Below are 22,351 nucleotides of genomic sequence, written 5' to 3'. Positions count from 1 at the left end.
TGCTTTAGTAAAATGACTTTTTACTGAAAAGAAATCAAAGGGAAAAGCTCCCCATATTAACGTTATCCGTTTGTTTAATGTTTAATATTGTTGCTTAATGTTGTGTCATTTATTTATCTGTTTGTTTGTTTAGTATAGGAGTGTGCATTATACATACATACATGGCCAGAAATATCTATCTATCATATATATCACATATGCATGACTGATCGTCACTCAATTAATTTTATATTTCAGGTCATTCTTACCTGTGTACACAGTAGTGTTCATGCTTGTACACTGATCTGGACAGTCTGTCTGGGTATCTGTGCATTGTCCAGACACCCCTGGGATACACTGATAACATTTCAGTGTCAGCGCTGGAGGACAGAGAGAATCCGGCAGATTCAGTACATAAAGACACAGTTAATGAACCTCCAGTATAAACTGCTCAGTGTTTTGTTCAGTTTTAACACAAAACTTGGACAGTGTTTCATACATTACCTTAAAATTCCATCAAGAGGGATTCAAGCATCATTCACTGACATCCTCACATTTTAACTATTGTTAAAGTTTGAGGATATCAGTGCACTCTTGTTATTTGGTGTGGTAACATTCTAATGTGTCTCAAAGCTGATATTTGTGGCTGAAGATTACAAAAACTCTCATGCACTACATTCTGGACCGCTTACAGTCGGCACTCTGTTTATTTAAGTTATTTTGATTACAAAACCTTCATTACAATTCAGACTCTGCATTTGGGCACATTACAATACACAGCTCTGCTAGTCTTAAAGGCAGAAAAGAAAAATGGTATGAAAGTTCAGATGAAGAGGATGGAGGAGATCAGTGGAACCAGCATGATGAGGAGACTCAGCTTAACCCCCTCAGCACTGTTACACAGATCCCGCTCACAGCAGCTCACTCTTCCAGTGACTCCAGCTGTCTGAATGCTCGCTCCACCCGCAGCACAGAAACTTCTGCTTGCACATCCTTTCATTTTCACTTGAATTCCACCAGAATTAACTGTGAATGCAGGTCAGAGGGAGGGAGTTATACAGGTGAATATATTTAAATAGATTAACCACAAAATCAGATTAAAGGCACTTTCTTGTGGTGTAACACTGAAAACCCTTATTTTAGACCAAACATGTAAGATGAAATTTTAGATCTGCAGACGAGCACTTTTCATATTTTTCACCTCTGCCACTGATGCACTGATCTTCATCTCCCTCACAGTTCACAGTTCTTGAGCAGTCGTCATTAACACAGGTGTAACACTTCCTCCCATTTGGAGAACGTTGTGGCAAAGCTTTAGAGAGAAACAGTTCAGTACAGAGGTTTAGCGTCATCGTTACTGCAGTTCACTGCATTACAACGCACAACAGACTAAACCCAGAGCTACTCCTTACAGGACATCCTGATAATGAATGAGACAGAATAACAGAGAACCTTCATAAAATTCCATCAAGAGGCGTTCAAGCATCATTCACTAACATCCTCAAACTAAAACCTGTCTGTGAAAACAGTTCATCACTGTATCCACAAATGCAAGTTAAAACTCTAAAATGCAAAGAAGAAACCATATATAAACAGGACCCAGAAACGCTGCCACCTTCTCTGGGCCTCAGCTCATTTATAAAAGACTACTGTCAAGTGAAAAAGTGTCCTGTGGTCCGGCGAATCAACATTTGAAATTCTTTTTGGAAATCATGGACACTGTGTCCTTCGGTCTAAAGACCTCTCAGCTTGTTATCAGTGCACAGTTCAAAAGCCAGTATTCATTATGATATGGGCTGAGCATTAGTGCACATGTCATGGGTGAAGTGCAGTGGTAAACATGACCCCGTCCCAACTTTTTTGGAATGTGCTGTTGGCATCAAATTCAAAATGTGCATTTATTTTCCAAAAACAATAAAATTTCTCAGTTTCAACATATGATATGTTGTCTTTCTAGTTTTTTCCTTTAAAAATATGGTTTATTTGATTTGCACATCATTGCATTTCATTTTAATTTACATTCTGCACAGCATCCCAACTTTTTTGGAAATGGGGTTGTATGTATGTAATAGTCTGAATACTTAATTGGTTTTGTAAGTCTCCTGGCACTTATTCAGTAGAAGTGTCCGTATAGTGTATCAGATGAAAACAGACTGCAGCACTAATTTTCACACTAAATCTTCAACTTATTTTGATTACAGAGACCATTTGTAAAAACATTAAGACTCTCCATTTAGTCATCTTGAAATATCTTCTGCTATTGTCAAAAGATAGAAAAGAAAAATGGTAAAAAGGTGTTTGAGCAGCAGAGAGTTCAGATGAAGAGGATGGAGGAGATCAGAGGAACCAGCATGATGAGGAGACTCAGTTTAACCCCCTCAGCACTGTTATTCACATCATTCTTACTCGGACCACCGTTACAGAGGTTCCCGTCACAGCAGCTCACACTTCCAGTGACTCCAGCTGTCTGAATGCTCGCTCCACTCGCAGCACAGAAACTTCTGCTCGCACATCCTTTCATTTTCACTTGAATTCCACCAGAATTAACTGTGAATGCAGGTCAGAGGGAGGGAGACGTTAGACAGGTGAATATATTTATATAGATTAACCACAAAATCAGATTAAAGGCACTTTCTAGCGGTGCATCACTGAACACGCTTACCTTAGACCAAATATGTAAGATCACATTTCAGATCTACAGACAAGCACTTTTAATATTTTTCACCTGTGGTGCTGATGCACTGATCTTCATCTCCCTCACAGTTCACGGTTCCTGAGCAGTCGTCATTAACACAGGCGTAACACTTCCTCCCATTTGGAGAGCCTTGTGGCAAAGCTTTAGAGAGGAACAGTTCAGTACAGAGGTTTAGCGTCATCGTTACTGCAGTTCACTGCATTACAACACACAACACACTAAACCCAGAGCTACTCCTTACAGGACATCCTGATAATGAAGTCTCAGCACTACTGATTGTTACATCAGCTTTAGCTGAAATGGGCTGTTTGAATGAGACAAAATAAGACAGAACCTTCATAATCAGCGTCCTTCATACAGTATTCAGAGTGTTTGGCTTTACCTGGAGCTTTGTAGCTGTTACAGAGATCAGTGCTGCAGCATTTCGAGTTGATAGTCGTTTTCACAAGTCCCAGGTTTTGGCTCCCAGTGACACACTGCCCAGCTACTGCACAGCCCTTCATATTAACTTCTGATTGTAAGCCACCTAGTGAACACAGCACATGCTTAATATAATGTGCAGTTATAAGCACATTATACTGTGCAAAGAAATTGGCCAAATCCAAAACACTCATGGTTTGTGTTGGTGGTTTTGTGCTGATCAGAGTCCAGATTCAAACCCTATGAGATATGAGAATACGATAATATTTGGTCTGATATTAAACAAACCAGCTCAGCAATGTTTTTCTACTGTTTGAAAGCATCAGAGCTGACTGGAAAAATATTGACTGCTTTAGTAAAATGACTTCACAAAACTTAGAAAAGACATCAAAGGGAAAAGCTCCCCATATTAACTTTAGCAGTTTGTTTAATGTTGTTGCTTAATGTTGTGTCATATATTTATCTGTTTGTTTGTTTAGTAGAAGAGTGTGCATTAAACATACATACATAGCCAGAAATATCTATCTATCATATATATCACATATGCATGACTGATCGTCACTCAATTAATTTTATATTTCAGGTCATTCTTACCTGTGTACACAGTAGTGGTCATGCTTGTACACTGATCTGGACAGTCTGTCTGGGTGTCTGTGCATTGTCCAGATGCTTCTGATACACACTGATAACATTTCAGTGTCAGCGCTGGAGGACAGAGAGAATCCAGCATGAGAAACAGATTCAGTGCATAGAGACACAGTTAATGAACCTCCAGTATAAACTGCTCAGTGTTTTGTTCAGTTTTACCACAAAACTTGGACAGTGTTTCATAAATTACCTTAAAATTCCATCAAGAGGCATTCAAGCCTCATTCACTGACATCCTCACACTTTAACTATGGATAACTTATGATATCAAAATTTTAAACTATACTGTAAAGTGTAAGGTTTACCTTTTGGGAAAAGCATGCAGACGAGCAGAAGGGTGACTCGCAGCCTCATTGTTCGTGGATGTGAGAGTTTGATGTGATGAAATGTGATGAAAGCCGGGCTGGGTCAGATATACATTGATCTAATGGGGCGTGGCTTCTTGGAGGCTTTTCAGAACCTCCCATAATTCACCTGATTCACCCTTTAAAGCTATTAAAATGTGTCTTGACTTTACTCACTCAGGCCTCCTCCCTGTTCCAGACTTCAGTGTCCTCAACTATGTTGTTATATCCTTCAGGCATGTGTTGTTTTGACCCCACTAATAAACCTCCATACCCAGTGGTGGACGAAGTACACAAATCCTGTGCTTGAGTTAAAGTAGAGATACCCAATGTAAAAAATTACTCCAGTAAAAGTAGAAGTTCCTCCCTTTAGACCTCCACTTGAGTAAAAGCACAAAAGTATTTGCCTTCAAATGTACTTAAGTTTTGAAAGTAAAAGTACTAAAAGATTAATTATGACTCTAATGTCCTATTACCATTTTTATAAGAAGACTCTTGCTTCATTAACTAATTTTAGGTGAAAATACTCCAGTGTCACTCCTGGTCAACCAATCTTTTAATAGAATGTCATTAATTAGTCTGACGCTGATGTCTATTCAAATAGACACACAAAACACTGAAGGCAATTTCCATTAGGTAGAACCGAGTGGCTCTTAAAAAACTTTTTGCAAACAAGCAAAGTTTCAGTTTAAGATTTATTTGTAACTTAGTTTCAAGTTTAAGTTTAATAAAAACCTGCTTTAAACTCAGGATCACAAATGAGTTTTCCTTTACTAAACTGCATCTGTAGGTCTCTGTTCATAAACATAAACTAGCAAAAACAAATTTACTATAAAATGAAATAATGTTTGTATAAATTCAGAAAAAGGACACGTCAGTCACGACTGCATATGTGTACATATTTCTATACTGTGGTCTATTTACACAAAGTTAGGTTAGTTCATCATTTATGTTGAATAGACTCTCCCAGAATTTTACACTGCTGCCCTGACGTTTAACTGTGTGCTGCACTGGGTCGGTATGTCCAACAAGTCAAAACAAGCTCAAAACAGTGTGCGCTGTTCCCTGATTGGTGTTCTTGCTTCACGCTTCTTTCGTTTTGACGTCACGTTTTTATGCACACATAAACCAAAAGGAATGACAGATTTCTCATAATGTAGTGGAGTAAAAAGTGAGATATTAGACTTTGAAATGTAGTGGAGTGAAAGTAAAAAGTCGCCCAAAATGGAAATACTTCAGTAAAGTACCGAAACACGAAAAAACTACTTAAGTACAGTAACGGATTACATTTACTTAGTTACTGTCTACCACTGTCCATACCATGACATGACAGGCCTGTGTTGTTCTGACCCCTGTGTTGTACAGCCCTGTGTTTCAGTTTACTTTAGCCAGGTTCTCTGTGCTGAAGTGTCTGCATTTGGGCTGAAATGCTTCAGTTAAAGTATTTGTAAGTTCCTGTTTTGTGTTCAGCAAAATGAACCACCACACCCTCATGATGTCAGACTGGATTTATATCCATTGTAACTTTAATCCTACTTGTATGACAGCTAGTTCCCCTCTGAGCAGCTATCAGTAAACCCAACAGCCTCATTAAAAAAAAACAACAAAAAAAAACATCCTAACATGCAGATTATTTCATGTGAGAATTCACATCAAGTAATGATTAATAAAACATGAATCTGATTTGAAAACAGTCAAAATAACTATCCAAAATGAAGAACTATTCATAGAGACAGTACTTGTCTGTTGTATGTATTATGAACACTGCATGCCTTCAAGAATAGACTGATTTATGTCTAATTGCCATGACAACAACTAAATGGCATGCTCTATCCAGAGATTTGGATTGATTAAAATTACTGCTTTAAAACTCATACAAAGTATTATTTTACTTCAGCTTTTTTCAGTCAGAGTATTTGCATATGGTGAGATTGGACATGGACTGAGAATGGCCAACACCGGCTCTGGCTCCATTTTGGCTCTGCCCCTTCATTACCTCACACACCAGCTCGCTCCTTTGTTTAATTGCGCATTTAATATGGAGGTAATTATGTTGAAAAACCTGAGAACTTGTAGGACCTGATCTGAGAACTTGAATACAAATCTACAAGTAAAATTGTCACACACAGAATATGTACTAAAAAAAAGTATATATTTTTTTTATAATCAAATTCATTTTTAGTTCTACAACCACAAATTCGAGTTTGCAACCTCTTAAATGTAACAGCACAACTTCAGATCAATGTGAGACGTAATTCATGACCAATCAAAGGAGCTTATTTGAGGGTGAATAAAAAAATCATTTTTGCAGTGTTCAGTTTCACAGTCGTGTTGATAAGCAGGATCAGGTGTGTTAGTTTAGATTAGGTTTAGAAGGGAACTCTGCAGGAAGCTGGATCTCCAGGAAAAGGGTGGGTGATCACTGCTGTAGCTCAACAGCTATAGCAGAAAGCTAGCTAGCTAAACCCATTTACACATGCTTGGGGCAGTCGTGGGCTGGAGGTTAAGGAACCTGCTCTGTGCCCGACAGGTCGCCTATTTGATCCCCAGAGCCGACAGTACGTGACTGAGGTGCACCTGAGCAAGGAACCTAACCCCCAACTGCTCCCCGGGCACTGTGGATAGGGCTGCCTACCGCTCCGGGCAACTGCCCCCTAGTGTGTGTGTGTTCACTAGTGTGTATGTGGTGTTTCATGGCATGGATGGGTCAAATGCGGATGCAGGTCATAGCTCGTTTTCCTGCACCTCGGTGTCAAGGGTAATAAGCTCTTTTGATTGGTCACAAATTATGTCTCACAGTGGCTCCTGCCCCCGCCCTAGTTCTAATCCCTCAATATACAGTTACAAGTGCACAAATCAGTTTTACAACAAAACTACTGAGAGAAGTGTTGCAAAAGTCGAGGTTGACAGATTTGAAGTTGTACTGTTATGTTTAAGAGGTTGCGAGCTCAAATTTGGTTGTAGAGACAAGAATTAATTTGGGTATAAATAAATAAATAAATAAATATAAAATGTTAATATAATTTCTGCTTATGAACATTTTAAAATGCAAGTTCAAATTTTTTTATTCCACAAATTCTCACATTAAAAATACAAGTACAGATTTTATCCTACAAGTTCTCAAGTTTTGCAACACAATTACCTCCATAATTTGACTGCATTGCGTCTGCCTGCTACTGTATTGAACTCTGCCTGCTGTGATAACTACAAGTACTGGGTTCTCTCAAAAAAGCTTCTCTATGTGTCTGTCTTGCACTAAAGCCTCAGTTGCTACAACTAGACTCAATTAGCTAAACTTGACTGGACTTTTTTTAGAGCACAAACCCAATTGCAAAAAAGTTGGGACAGTATGTGAAATGCTAATCAAAACAGAAAGCAGTGATTCTATTTGACATGTATTAAACTGATATCAGTTTATATATTGTTTTTTGTAAACATATGCTAATTCCAAATTTGTTGCCTGCAACACATTCCAAAAAAGTTGGCACAGGAGTGTGTTCACCACTGAGTTAAATCATGTTTCCTTTTAACAGCATTTAATAATCGTTTGGCAACCGAAGACACCAATTGATCCACTTTTAACAGCTAAATTTTTTGTCATTTTTCTTTTATACAAGGCTTCAGCTGTGCAGCTGTACAGGACCTACAGCTTAATGAGACATACCCTTCAATGGGAGACAGGCCTGGACAATCAGGCCAGTCTAGCAGAGTGGAAAATGTGCCATGATAAATGGATAAATGGAATTTTGTCTATTGCTCTGCTTATCCACCAGTGGACCGCTCGGAAAACGCTGAGCAAAGCAAAAGCCAGTGGACCGCTAGCTTTGCCATCAGTGGGCCGACAGTGGTCCACTGACCTCTTGCTATCGTGGTAGCCTTAAATTGCTCCCATCCCAACTTTTTTGGAACGTGTTGCAGGCATTCATTTCAGAATGAGACTAATTGCATACAATGTGCAGAACATTTTGCAACGTAGGTTTTGCTTTAGACCCTTTCCTCGAATGTCTGAATTGATGATTGTGAGTGCTTCGAAAGAGTATATAAAGAGTCTGATGTGCATTTCAAGTGTGTATGTGACGTGGTCTGAAAACCCACAATGCGACACCTCTGGCTTTCAAATTATTATTTCAGGTTTTACAGGGCGACTCACAGCAGCACACACTCACTTATCTTTACATACATGCATATTTTAGCATGTTTTTTTTTTTCTCATGACTACTACTTAATCCTACATCGATCCATTTTAGCTAACAAAAAATTTACATAGTGCTGCTTTAAACTGAACTGATATAGACACCATGGACATACAGTGTAGAAGATGTGGCTTGAAATGTACACAGAGCCTCTAACTTAACATAGTGGCATTACTAGTGTGCTGTATATGTTACAAATACTGAACATGCCTGCCTATAAGAATGCCCTGACTTCTTATCATGAGCGTAATTGCCATAACAAGAATCCACAAGTAAATATTATACACAATCCAAAACATTTCAATAAAACTCAATTTGTGCTGTTATATATACATACACTATATAGACAAAAGCATTGGGACACCCCTCCTAATAATTCAGGTCAGGTGTTTCAGACACACACATTGCTAACAGGTGGATAAAATCAAGCACATGTCCATGCAGTCTCAATGGACAAACACTGGCGGTAGAATGGGTCGTACTGATGAGCTCAGTGACTTTAAACATGGCACTGTCATAGGATGCCACCTCTGCCACAAGTCAGTTTGTGAAATTTCTGTCCTGCTAGATCCGCCCCGGTCAACTGTAAGTGCTATTATTGTGAAATGACACCTAGAAACAACAACAGCTCAACAGTCATGAAGTGGTAGACCACACACACTCACAGGGTGGGGCCGGCGAGTGCTGAAGCACGCAGTGCCTATCCTGTGTTGAATGACTCACTGAAGAGATCCATGGTCTGAATTTGGTGACACAGTCAACAGAGCTGACAAAGGCATTGAACGAAAGAGTACAGTCAAGGATGATGACCAGATTTCGAAACAGAGGGGGAAGTTACACAGTTAGATCATCAGTCAAGAAAGAAAGAAAACCAGTTTTAATGAGGGTTGGTTTAGAGCCAATGAGGCTGTGTTCAGTCTTGTCACTATTTAGCATGAGGAAGTTATGCTGTAATTGTTTTTAAGAGCACAACTGACCTAGAAATCAGGCTAAAAGGGGATCATTTGGCAGCTTCTCTTCTCTTATCTTCTCTTATTCCATATTATTTCTCTGCACATCCTTTGCCTATTGACGTGCCATCATTTCCCTATGAACAGGTCTGGTTCCTTAGGACACCAAGGAAAATCCAATGAGCAGATAAACCCCAATGCTGAGATACTGAGCATACAAAGAAGTGTTACACTTCTCTCTCATTCTTTTTCCAGGTGGGTCTAGTCCCAATTTCAAAAATATAGATCCCCACACAATGAACCTGATTTGACCCAATAACTAGTAAACAAGCAGCACATGTGGATACCAGGACTTGGATTGAGACTTTTCCAGCTAATATGAAGCAATAATTGTATAGTAGATCTAGACCCACATAATGCAGTATGTTTGCAGCGAATCACTGAATGTCTGTCCATTTAGGAAATCTGTGAATTTATCTTCCCAAGACATTCCTACAATGGAGTCAATATAAAGTAATACATGCAAACACTCCAATGTTGACAGCCTGTTATTTCCGGCACACACCTCAAGCAGCAGCAATGCATGAAGTTTAGTCTTACTTTGTTTTAACTGCCTGCCACTACAGAAGCATGTATAAAAGTAGTAGCTTGATGATCATCAAATAAATGACCCCATGACGTCTGGCCTGTTCCTTAGCTTCACCTCCTGGTTTGATCAGTCCTATCATCCTATCAACTCATGCTAGTACACTTGGGCCTTGTTAAAGGCTGATTGATATACTTCTGTGTGTGTGTCATACAGGATCTAGGCTTTTATTGAAGGGAAAATATAGTGACCAAGCTTAATCCTTGTCGAGGTGTGGCCATACTGATACACTTGGAGGATTGTGGGTAGCATGCGACCTCTGGAAAATGGACTATTTGTTGCGCTTATGTCACTGTTTGTCAGTTGAAGATAGTTTATGTGTATATGTTTGTCATTGTTCTGTGTTGGGAGTGAGTTTACATCGTGTGGGTTGCTGGTCAACCATGAAGGTGAAGTGTATGGCTAGTGGTGTCCTCCCCCGCTAGTTGCATGCTTTGTATGTGTCTTTCTGCTCTGGTGTTTAATAAAGAGGACTTCGTGTGGGGGAATCATGGTTCCCCTGTGTCTTACTCAATGCCAGTGTTACACTATTATAAGTTCTGGATGGAAACAAAAGTGTTAAGCTCCTCAACTGGCCAACCAGGAATTGTTTTTCTTTGTGTTTTTGGGTAGATGTAGCTAAGTGAGCTCTCCCATTGGTTAGGACTTCAGGAGCTGATAAGAAAGAGAAAATCTTTTTAAACTGACTTACACTTAAAGTTAAGAACATTTTTCTGTAAAGTTGCCATTTTGAAAGTACTTTTTTTTGACAGTGACATATGTTCTAATCTTGATTGATATGATCCAAATCATTAAATTCAGGTGTTCTAATCACTTCCATGGCCACAGGTGTATAAAACCAAGCACCTAGGCATGCAGACTGCTTCTACACACATTTGTGAAAGAATGAGTCGCTCTCAGGAGCTCAGTGAATTCCAGCGTGGTACCGTGATTGGATGCTACCTGTGCAGCAAGTCCAGTCGTGAAATTTCCTCACTACTAAATATTCCACAGTCAACTGTCAGTGGTATTATAACAAAGTGGAAGCGATTGGGAACGACAGCAACTCAGGCACGAAGTGGTCGGCCACGTAAAATGACAGAGCAGGGTCAGCGGATGCTGAGGCGCATAGTGCGCAGAGGTCGCCAACTTTCTGCAGAGTCAATCGCTACAGACCTCCAAACTTCATGTGGCCTTCAGATTAGCTCAAGAACAGCGTAGAGAGCTTCATGGAATGGGTTTCCACGGCCGAGCAGCTGCATCTAAGCCTTATGTCACCAAGCGCAATACAAAGTGTCGAATGCAGTGGTGTAAAGCGCCGCCACTGGACTCTACAGCAGTAGAGACGTGTTCTCTGGAGTGACGAATCACGCTTCTCTGTCTGGCAATCCGATGGACGAGTCTGGGTTTGGCGGTTGCCAGGAGAACGGTACTTGTCTGACTGCATTGTGTCAAGTGTAAAGTTTGGTGGAGGGGGATTATGGTGTGGGGTTGTTCTTCAGGAGTTGGGCTCGGCCCCTTAGTTCCAGTGAAAGGAACGAGTTTGATGTAGAAGAACTTGACTGGCCTGCACAGAGTCCTGACCTCAACCCAATAGAGCACCTTTGGGATGAATTAGAGTGGAGACTGCGAGCCAGGTCTTCTCGTCCAACATCACTGTCTGACCTCACAAATACACTTCTGGAAGAATGGTCAAAAATTCCCATAAATACACTCCTAAACCTTGTGGAAAGCCTTCTCAGAAGAGTTGAAGCTGTTATAGCTGCAAAGGGTGGGCCAACATCATATGGATTAAGAATGGGATGTCACTCAAGTTCATATGCGTGTGAAGGCAGACGAGCGAATACTTTTGGAAATATAGTGTATGTCTGTCACAGGCTTCATGGTAAAACAAGGAATGTTAGGCATGTCTGTGTATGATCTAGAAATGCTAAAAAATTCTAATCGCTGTTAGCTTAGCACTAACAAACTACTAGAATTCCATAAGGAGGCATCATAGAGGTGTTCGTTTTTATATATATTGACTGACTTTTGACATTTAATGCACAAACTGAAAGCCTTTTTCTAATAGTCCCAGTTTGTCAATGATATTCGTATCTACAAACATTCACATAGGTGTCTGTCAACATATTTGTATATAAGGTGAATGTGCATGTTAGGGGGCATTGTCCAGACCAGAATGTACAGAACCTGAGGAGGGAAGTCTCGCATTTTTCCTCTCTCGCTCCAAGAATACTTGCAGTACAAGAGCACTTGCACTTTCGCACTAGTTCTGGTTCAGCTCAAGTGTTGTTTAGGTCTCATTGTATTGTATCATAGTGCCCTGCTACCGGCTCATTCATCTGTAGACACGCGGAAGGTGTGGCCATGAGGAGCGGTGAGCACCAAGCACCACAGGGTACTGCATTTGAAGCGCTATGCTTCCTTTATTTTCTTTTTCCACACTGACACAGTGGTGTCAGCAGTGGGATTGCCCCCTAGCAGACTGGCGGGGAATAGCAATCCCAGTGGTGAAATGGAGGAGAAGACTGAGCCTGGTTGAGGATTGTGAAAAAGGAGAAATGCTGCAAAGACTGGCTGCTGAGGACAGCAGTAAAGATGACGCAATGAGGCTGAAGAAGGAGCCCGGCTGGAGGATGGCAGCCAGCCACGAGACCCTGCTGGTAGGGAGGTTGTGCAGTGTTAGTGCTTACTGTCAGTGTGGAATGTGTGGTTGTGCATGACCTGCTATCCCGGCCGTTCACACAGTGTTGAGCAGTGGGTTTCCTCTACTGCTGTGTCAATAAAAGGACATTCATTTAAAGTGTTGTGTTTTCCGATGCCACATCTGCATTTTCTACATTTTCAGAACATTACTGAAGGAGAAAGATGTGAAAAACACTTTTGAATGTATTCTTTCATAAAACTGGATACTGATATTAAATTACCTTTATAAAAGTAATCCTCCACCTGATGAGGAGTGTAATGATTAAATATATACACTCATTTTCCTGTTGGTCGATTCTGCTTAAAGTAAATATGGGCACTGAGAAGGTATTTGCAGTCATTTAAAATAAATATTGCTTATCTTGAGTGAGAGTCACAGAGTGTAGGGAAATAAGGCCTATTAGGTACAAATTCCATAACACAGTCATGTATAACCTGTGCAGTAGCCAGTTTTGATGGACTAATGATTTATAAAATATTTTCAATTTGAAACAATCCCTGTACAGATCAGACTTGCAATATGTTCTCTAATTAGTCACCATACCCTCAATCCAACCCCTACCTCCAACACAACTATAGGATTTTTCTCTCTAAAATATCAGTTTTTACAAAGAAATGCAAAGTTTTTCTATATTCTTCAAGTGTTGCTCTGGTCTAATCTCTAATGTTTCCTCTAAACTGATTTAGAGCCCAAATATATAGCTTTACAAAACAGTGGATGGAAAAAAAGAGGACTGCAGAATGAACCTGCACTCCTGTACATGTTCTAGTCTGTGTGTGAGAGGAAGTGCACTTGAAAATAGACCACAGGCTTATGAACTGCAGAAAAAGAAAGTTACCATGAGTTCTGAGGAAATGAAAGTAAGAACTCAGCGTCCCCCTAAACAACAGTCGTCAAACTCCACCCCATTCTGGCGCACATCCTCAGGAAACAGTCCTGATTTCCGTTATGTGAACTAGCAAGTTCACTTAGCAAGGGTGCATGTCCAAACAAGTCCAAAAGAACAGTGAGGAGCAACTGAAGCAGCCAGTTCATTTAAAAACATGCAAAACTGGGTTCTGAGAAAGAACTAACAACTAAAATAACTAAAACACTTTAACTCTTAGAACTGTACAATCATGTGTTTATGATATTTTAATCAATTACAGTTACAATTATAAAGCGTTTACATGAGACAGTCACACATGTGTATATATATTGTTATTTTCAGGAGACCCTTGGCTACTCAGATATGTCATTATTTGACATTTAAACGCTAAATACATTTTGATATATTTATCATTTTGACCAATTTTTGATCAAAAAATGTATTTATTGCCTCCTGAAGTTTGTCATTTTTATTACAAATATCTTAAAAACAAGTGCCAGCCCAGACATCTTTACAGAAATTTGTCTGGAGTGTCTGTGAGCTAAATTGTTATCATTTTAAAGGTGATTCATTCTATTGCTTATTATTGAGTAAAGATAAATGATTAGCTTAAGGCGGCCATGTTTTTTATTGATTTTATGTCATGCTGGAGTCACACCTCTCGCTGGCACGAATGGGTTTTCATAAAAAAAATGGCTCCAGCACCTACACTCAGCCGTGCTGTTGCAACATGCGAAGAATGTGGCTTGAAAAAGGACTTCCCTGAAAAAACAGCACCTAAAAGGCAGCATATGTTGCTCTAAAACGTCCAACGCTAACGGTGTTTTCATAGATATGCAGGTTACCCACTAATACACCTCCATACCATGGGATGGTCCTTCTTTGGTCCAGAGAATAAAACGTACATTAATTCCAAAAATAATCTGAAAGGTTGACTCATCAAACCACAATACGTTTCCACTGTGCATCAGTCGGATGAGCTCAAGCCCAGAGAAGCAGGCAGTGTTTCTGGTCATTGCTGACATATGACTTCCACTGTGCGTAGTACAGTCGTACGTTTGTGGAGGCAGCGGTGCACGGTTTTTGCTGACAATATTTTTTCAATGTATTCCTGAATCCATGTGGTGATATACATCAAAGAAGCAGGCAGGATTTTAACGCAGTGCTGTCTGAGGGGTTGAAGATCATGGACATTCATTTGTGGTGTTCGGCCTTGTCTTTTATGCACAGAGATTTATCCAGATTCCCTTAAACTTGATTTTATTGTGCATAGTTGAGCATGAAATACCTAAAATCCTTTCAATCGCATTATTTTTAAACTGTTGGATTTTTTTGCAGGTGCATTTTTGGCAAAGTGGTGAGCCCCGACTCATCCACGCTTATAAAGGACTAGGCCTTTCTTGGATGCTCTTTTATACCCCATTTGATTCTTTAAGACCAGCGATGGCCAGGCTCTGTTTCAGTCAACTTTTAAGTATTTGAGTCTAGAAAACATGATCCAGCTCAGTTTGAGGGCTGCTTTTACAAGAGTACTTGCATGTGTACATATACAGCAATCAAACTCTGAAATCTACCAACAATAAAGCTGCTGATGACACACTCGTCTGCATGAATCACAGTTCAGTTTCTATTAAAATATCACTACACTATGAATGCTGTATTCTTTATATGCCCCGTGTTGTTGGCATCAAATTCAAAATGGGCATATATTTTTCAAAAAACAATAAAAAATGGAGTTGTATATAAATAAATGTATATGCTAGATAAATCTGCACATACTTAAAGAACAATTATCATACAATACGTATTTATCTCATTATTATTATTATTATTATTATTATTATTATTATTATTCTTAGTGGTAGTAGTAGTGTAGAAACTATTTTTATAAATATTTTTAAAGCAAATATTATTAATTAAAATATTATTAAAGATCACTACAACACATTTTTTATCATACTCTAGTTTATTTATCACTATCATTACTGTTATTGTTCGTGCTAATGAAGTCGAACTTTTTCTTATATAGAGTATGTGCACTAAAAGCCACAATACACACTGTCTTGACATATAATAATTCTCTTTATTGACTTAAAGCTGCAATACACTCTAATTCAAATTCAAATTCAAATTGATTTGTATGGTGGTTTTTACAACAGCTGTTTACTTAAATCTAGGCTCAACCCAAACATGAACAAGACAAAGGCAGAAGTAAAAAGAAAAACTCCCTGCTGTAAAAAGTGACTCGTCAAATCTACTTAAAATGTGGTAACAAGTAAATAAACTAGTTTTACTCAACCTAAATAAAGATTTTGAATGAACGAATGAACGAAAGTAATTTTTCGGTTGAATAAAACTAGTTGAATTGCTTGTTACCACATGAAGTCATTTTTAAGTAGATCTGACGACTTTTTACAGTGTAGGAGCAAGAAAAAGAAACTTTGAGAGACCACCTCCTCGAGTCAACACTGGATAGTAATACAGTCAAACAGTAAAACAGTAAAAAAAAAACAACAACAAAAAAAACAAGCAAGAAGACTAATTATGTACACTGCAAAAATGGCTCATCAAATCTACTTAAACAAGCAACTTTTATTCAACTCAAAAGATTACACTGATTGAAAGAATCGTTGATTCAGAGTGTTTATTCGGGTTGAATAGACTAGATAATTTACTTGTTACCACATGAAGTCGTTTCTTTGGTTGTTCCGACGAGCCATTTTTGCACTGTATATATTCGATAATGAATGATGGAAAAAATATCACATACATTGACTGAAGAGCTGAAATGTTTAGATTAATGCCTGTCAGAGGTTATCTAGAGAAGACGACAATGAGAATTTAGTCCATGACTGCCATAAGTCACACATAGGGCTGTGAAAAAGTATTTGCTCCCTCATATTTCCTTCTATTTTTGCATATTTGGCACACGGCAATTGTTTCAGGTCAAAACTTAAAATAAGACAAAGATAACGAGCAAAATCAAAATACTGTTTTTAAATGATCGTTTCATTCACTGAAGAAAAGCAAAACTGATCCCTGTGACCAACTGGCCCTGTATGAAAAGTAAACTTAGTGAGTCAATCGACCAAATAACTGAATTTAGTTGATAAGTGGGGTCAATTAAACTGCCATTTAACGTTGCAGTCAAGACCACTATAGGCGAGGCCGGGACCTGGACACTTTGAGTCCGAATCAAATCACGTTGAGTTCCCCCTGCTGAACCAGCAATGAATACTGTGCCAACCAACCCCAGAGTGACTTCAACAGAGTGACTTAAGAGTGACTTAAACATCCTTTACGTTGTTTTTAGCTGTCTTCATGGTCTACTTAGCAAAAAGATCTGTGGACATTTCCCTGCCAGATCATTTGATTTTGTCTGTTTTTTAATCATTTAATAGTCATTTAATATATTGATAAATGTGTTCATTTGTTAACTGCAGAGTGGACTGTTCTCCCGAATTGGTTCAGAGTTCAAAACATTTTAGACTTTAACTGACTTTAGACTAAAATCCTTTTTCTTTGAGTAACTCGATACCATAATTATATTTATTCTATACAAATGAATGACTGAACATTCCGTTCTGTCACTACCAAAACAATCATAACACCAAAACTTTACCAGATGTTTTAGTAGCGACTGTTTCAGTAGTTTTGAGCAGAACTTAAAAACGCTATCTAGTACGTGACTAACAAACACAGCTTTTAACAGTTGTACACACATAAAAACATCACATTTTTACACACAAGTTTACTTAATTGCAGAAAATGTGCGTTTCGGTAATGACAATAGTTAACATTCCACACTTTGGGACACATTTACTTCAAAATAATGGAATCTAACTGCTCACCATGTGGCCATGAGGGACAGGGATGCAGTTTCAGTTCCTGAGCTAAAATTTGGGGGTGTGGCTACAATAAGGCTCTGCTTTCGGTAATGACATGACTTTTTTTTTTTAGTTAACCCTAACTTAAAAATTAAACTTCTGTTAAATCTACATCTTTCAAATTCAATTTAAAAAAATAAATAAATAAAAAATGATTAAAAAGTACAAAAAATATAAGTATTATTTTCATAAGTGTAAATTTAGGGGTTACAGTTTGGGACAGACACCTACAAAGGAAGAGTAACCTTTAAATGATGATTTTGTATATATTTAACTTATTATTATCACAATGAATGCCTTGTGTTTAAATAGATCATAACAGATCATAACATTTCGAAGCTCTCGGTACTTCATTGTTATTTTTTTTTTATTTATTTATTTATTTTATTTTATTTTTTCATTTTGTGGCCACAGTTTGAATTCATTCATTCATTCATTAATAACAGACTGCATCACTCACTGTCCACATATACGAGTTAATACAAGTTATTTTGCTTACAGAGATCATTATAAAGAACCTTCAGACTCTCCATTTAGTCATATTGTAACATGTACACCTCTGCTAGTGTCAAAATATAGAAAAAAAATGTATAAACAGTGCCTGGAGAGTTCAGATGAAGAGGATGGAGGAGATCAGAGGAACCAGCATGATGAGGAGACTCAGCTTAACCCCCTCAGCACTGTTACACAGGTTCCCCTCACAGCAGCTCAAACTTCCAGTGACTCCAGCTGCCTGCAGCGTTGATACACCAGCAGTACAGAGACTCCTGCTCGCACAGCCTTTCATCATCTTTTTAGTATCACCAGCGGTTACTGTGAATGCAGGTGTAGATCAGAGAGAGAGATGAATACATGAAGTCTAAATCAGACTAAGGCTACGTTCACATTACCAGGTTTAAGTGGCACAAATCAGATTTTTTGCCCTAATGTGACTCAGATCTGATGTTTTCAGAGCTGTGTGGACACGCAAATCTGATCTTTTCAAATCCGACCTGAGCCACGCTCATACGTGGTCCTAGATCAGACACGTATCCGATTTGTGGCCATGCGACCATAATGTGACGCGGAATTCAGGTGCTTTTTTTTTTCCACTGCATGTGCGCCATCGTTCAGCGTTACAATGGCAGCAGCACCGAGCAAATGTTAAAGCCTGTAAACGGTGGAAAAGCAACACATCTCACGCAAAAAATCGGATTTGAGCAATGAGGCTTGTAATGTGAACGTAGCTTAAAGGTGCTTTGACATTTGCTTTTGACATTTTCCCCTCATTTTTTTGTTCCTTTGTTTTCACTGTAAAGCGCCCATGTCATGGACATACATATGAAAGACTTTGATGTGGTACATAAACACTGTTAAAGTTTGAAAACATACTATTCAGTCCTCACTTCATACAACTGACTACACTGTTAGAACAGACAACTTTAAATGAGCTTTTTTCATGATGCCATAAAGAAACATGCATATAAATCTGGCTCTTTAGCCCACAGCAGTTTAACTCCACCCAATGACCCTGACATTATTAGAAGAGACCACTGTAGTCGTGTGGTCATTTTGGAGTCGGCGCCATGCTCTTATGCCCATATAAGGAACTCTAGGTCCAAGCTTGATTTCTCTATGGCTGGAATGAATAGGGTTTTCGAAAAATCGCCTCTGTCGCCCCCTGTGGTAGATAAAAATGTTCAGAACCTGATACATTTTGTTCTGTGCACGTTTTTCTCTCGAATTCCACTGGATCCTCCGAATTACAAGGTCGTTGAAGAGTTGAAATATGAAGATTGCAACATGTAAAGTAAAGCTTCTGGACACGGAATACACGTCATTAGACTGGCAGCTCCTTAAGGAGGCTTTGGCAGTGTGACAGTGTATATCCATGTACAGACTGTGCTGCCGATGACTGCACAGGAACTGTGAGCTGTGAGGGTAGATGACCCCCTGAAAAACTGATTTATGCTGTCAGAATATCCTAATTATTATTTTAATGCTGGTAACATTTTTCTGAGGACATTTCCTCAAGACATTCTCCAGCTTCTTGGTTGAATTTTGCCGTTCCACCTTAAATGGTGTAGCAGTTACATTCTGAACTGGAACATTCAAACGAGAAGCTGCTGTCGGAAGAAAACCTCGCATCTCCATTTTTGTCGTTTTTCAGTTTATGTCATCATTTGAAAATGCCTATTACCTTTTACATTGTGTGTAAATTTCATGATGAATGGACCGAAAGAAACGGCCCAAAAACACTTAGAAAAATTCTGGTTCCATTGACTTACATTCAAAGTAACGTAGGTTTTTTCCTTCTCCTGTAAAGTCATTATTTTTGGAGATACAAGGTTTTCTTCTGACAACAACAAGATATATTCAACTCCAATGGTCCAAAATGAGACATTTTCTACATCCTGAAAAGTTTCCATTTTTGAGATTTCACTCCAACAGCAGTGATATTTCAGTCTTAAAGACAGTAACAAAAATGCTCTGTGTAATTCGAATAGATAAACAGTGGTTGTAAAACAGTGGTACTTAAACTCACACAAATGTCATAAAACAACATTCCAGAAATACAAACAAGGATGCAGTTTTTACCTGTGGTGCTGATGCAGTGATCTTCATCTCCCTCACAGCTCACAGTTCCTGTGCAGTCATCGGCAACACAGGTGTAACACTTATTGTCATTCGGAGACCCTTGGGGCAAAGCTTAACAGGAAAACGAGTGAAAAGAAGAGGTTTAACAGGACAGTTTCTGCGTTTCTGCAGTTGAGGGAACTTTATGTGCAGCATTCATTATTCAGTATTTAAAGCTTTTGGATTTACCTTCCACTTTCTGGCTGTTGCAGAGGTCAGTGCTGCAGCATTTTAAGTTGACAGATGTTTTCAGAACTCCCAGGTTGACGCTCCCAGTGACACACTCTGCTGCTACTGCACAGGTTTTCTTACTCATCTCTTGTTGTTGACCACCTAGTGAACACAGCACATGAGTGAAACGGAGACATTTCTGACTGAGTCTCACCATTTTGTGCTGAAGCCATTCTTACCAGTGTTCACAACAATGGTCCCAGTGGTACACTGATCTGGACAGTCCGTCTGGGTGGTTGTGCATGTTCCAGGCAGCCCTGGTTTATACTGATAACACTTCAGTGTCAGCGCTACAGGACAGTGAAGTCGAGCATGAAAAACAACAGTTCAGCAAAAAAAGACAATCCAACATCTTTCACTCATATCCTCAAACGTTAAACTTCAACAACTCAACAAACGATATTACATTGAAAATGTCAAATGTAAGGATTCTTTAACAAGACACTCATAACAGGTGGGTTAAACTATATTCTACAGAAGCTAAACAGATTCAACGGAAATCCAAAATGTTCTAAAATGCTCTGTAAGTTGAGTTCCATACCTTTTGGAAAAAGCACGCAGATGAGTGATAGTGCTATTTGTAGTCTCATTGCTTAATCTGAGAGGTTTAACGTGATGAAAGCGAAGCTGGTTAGATACAAATCGATCTAATGGGGTGTAGCTGCTTGGAGGCTTTTCAGAACCTCCCACAAATGTTATTGTGTGAAGGGTGTGTGTTTCAGCGTACAGGCTCCCCTTATTCCACTTCATTTTTGAGCTGCTGAATATTGAGATTCAGTCTGGAGGAAGCACTGATGGGAGGAGTTGTTCAGTCCTGCCTACATTCACGGTTTATGTGAATCGAAACTGAAAGTTGCTGGTCTGTTTCTGTTGCTCCACTTTCTACAAATTATGTTGTGTCAGAGGAGCTTTTCAGAGCTTCATTTATGAAACACACAGATGATAAGTTTGCTTAACTCTTTTGTAGTCTTAATGTTTTGTATACTGCCCTTGTCCTAAGGGTCAAAAATGATCAGCCTTCAACTAAAAACCTAAAATGAAGCAGCTTCATTGAATTTTAAACCTCAAAGTCTATTTTGCATGAAGAAACAACCTGACATTCATCAAAACCATGTGAATATCTGGGTTTTCCCTCTTTACAGAGCAGAAATACTGCATTTAATCAGTGGCATCGTGGCACTGAAGACTGCTCCTCCACTCTCTGTAACTATATAGGCCCACAGGTCAGTTGCTCATTGTGTGTGTGTGTGTGTGTGTGTGTGTGTCTGCGTGTATCTGTGTGGTTTTTAATGATGCGTAAATGATTTTCTTAATGACTCTTAAGACACTCTCTGTGTCCTGGTGATGTACTTTCATGGAAATATGAACAAAGGCTTCACTTTGTCTAATGTAAATGCATCAGTCTAGAAAAAGTCACCAAGTTTTAAGATGAAAAAAGATCATTTTAACATAGTGGTGAGTCATTTTGACCCTTAACACAACACATGGTTTAATGATTTATAAATGGTTTGTAAATTTGAGGTGAAAGGGTACAGTGCTGTGGAAAAGTATTTGCCCCCTTCCTAATCTCTTCTATTCTTGCATATTTGTCACACTTGAATGTTGAATGTTGAATGTAGGAGTCTTGCCCAAGGACTCTTATTGGTATAGTGTAGGGTGCTCACCCAGGCGGGGATTGAACCCCAGGCAGAGGTGTTACCCTCTACACTATACAACTGTAAACTCCTTTTAATATTAGACAAAGATAAGATTTGATTTCATTTATTGAAGGAAAAATGCTGTCCTAAGTGAAGACTGCTCTTCCACTCTCCGCAACTATATAGGCCCACTACGTGTTAGTTTTGTCTGGGTTCAATCAGTAACACACAATCTCAATTGCTCATTGTGTGTGTGTGTGTGTGTGTGTCTTTGTGGTTTTTGTGGTGTGTAAATTATTTCCTTATTGACCCTTAAGACACTCTCTGTGCCCAGGTGATGTACAGTTTTAATGCAAATATGAACAGAGGCTGTGTTTCTAATGTTGTGGTCATTCTAGGAAAAGTCATCAAGTTTCAAGTTGAACAAAGATCATTCAGGGTTTTTTTCTGCTGTTAAACATAGTGATGAGTCATGTTGACCCTTAACACAACACATGGTTTAATGATTTGTGAATGGTTTTAAATTTGAGGTGAAAGGGTACAGTGCTGTGG

General features: G+C 38.9%; 1 protein-coding gene across 1 annotated transcript; it reads right to left on the bottom strand.

Annotated features, from left to right (window-relative positions):
* Positions 1–15,491: 15,491 nt before the first annotated feature.
* LOC118823045 (phospholipase A2 inhibitor and Ly6/PLAUR domain-containing protein-like) lies at positions 15,492–20,896 on the bottom strand. Its single transcript, XM_036592423.1, has 5 exons — positions 20,704–20,896; positions 20,342–20,452; positions 20,121–20,264; positions 19,893–20,003; positions 15,492–18,128 (listed from the first exon to the last, which is right to left on the bottom strand). Exons 1-5 carry the CDS (start codon positions 20,750–20,752, stop codon positions 17,926–17,928), a joined length of 618 nt encoding a protein of 205 aa, XP_036448316.1. The 5' UTR covers positions 20,753–20,896; the 3' UTR covers positions 15,492–17,925.
* Positions 20,897–22,351: the final 1,455 nt, after the last annotated feature.

The sequence above is a fragment of the Colossoma macropomum genome, unplaced genomic scaffold (genome assembly GCF_904425465.1).
Source record: "Colossoma macropomum unplaced genomic scaffold, Colossoma_macropomum, whole genome shotgun sequence".
Taxonomy (NCBI): Eukaryota; Metazoa; Chordata; class Actinopteri; order Characiformes; family Serrasalmidae; genus Colossoma; species Colossoma macropomum.
This window is presented reverse-complemented; position numbering and strand designations above follow the sequence as displayed.

Coding starts and splice junctions, on each gene's coding strand:
- LOC118823045 (XM_036592423.1), bottom strand. CDS start 20,752: ATGAGACTACAAATAGCACTATCACTCATCTGCGTGCTTTTTCCAAAA. Junction 20,453..20,703: donor CTGCGTGCTTTTTCCAAAAG/GTATGGAACTCA, acceptor ACTGTCCTGTAG/CGCTGACACTGAAGTGTTAT. Junction 20,004..20,120: donor CAACAGCCAGAAAGTGGAAG/GTAAATCCAAAA, acceptor TTTCCTGTTAAG/CTTTGCCCCAAGGGTCTCCG.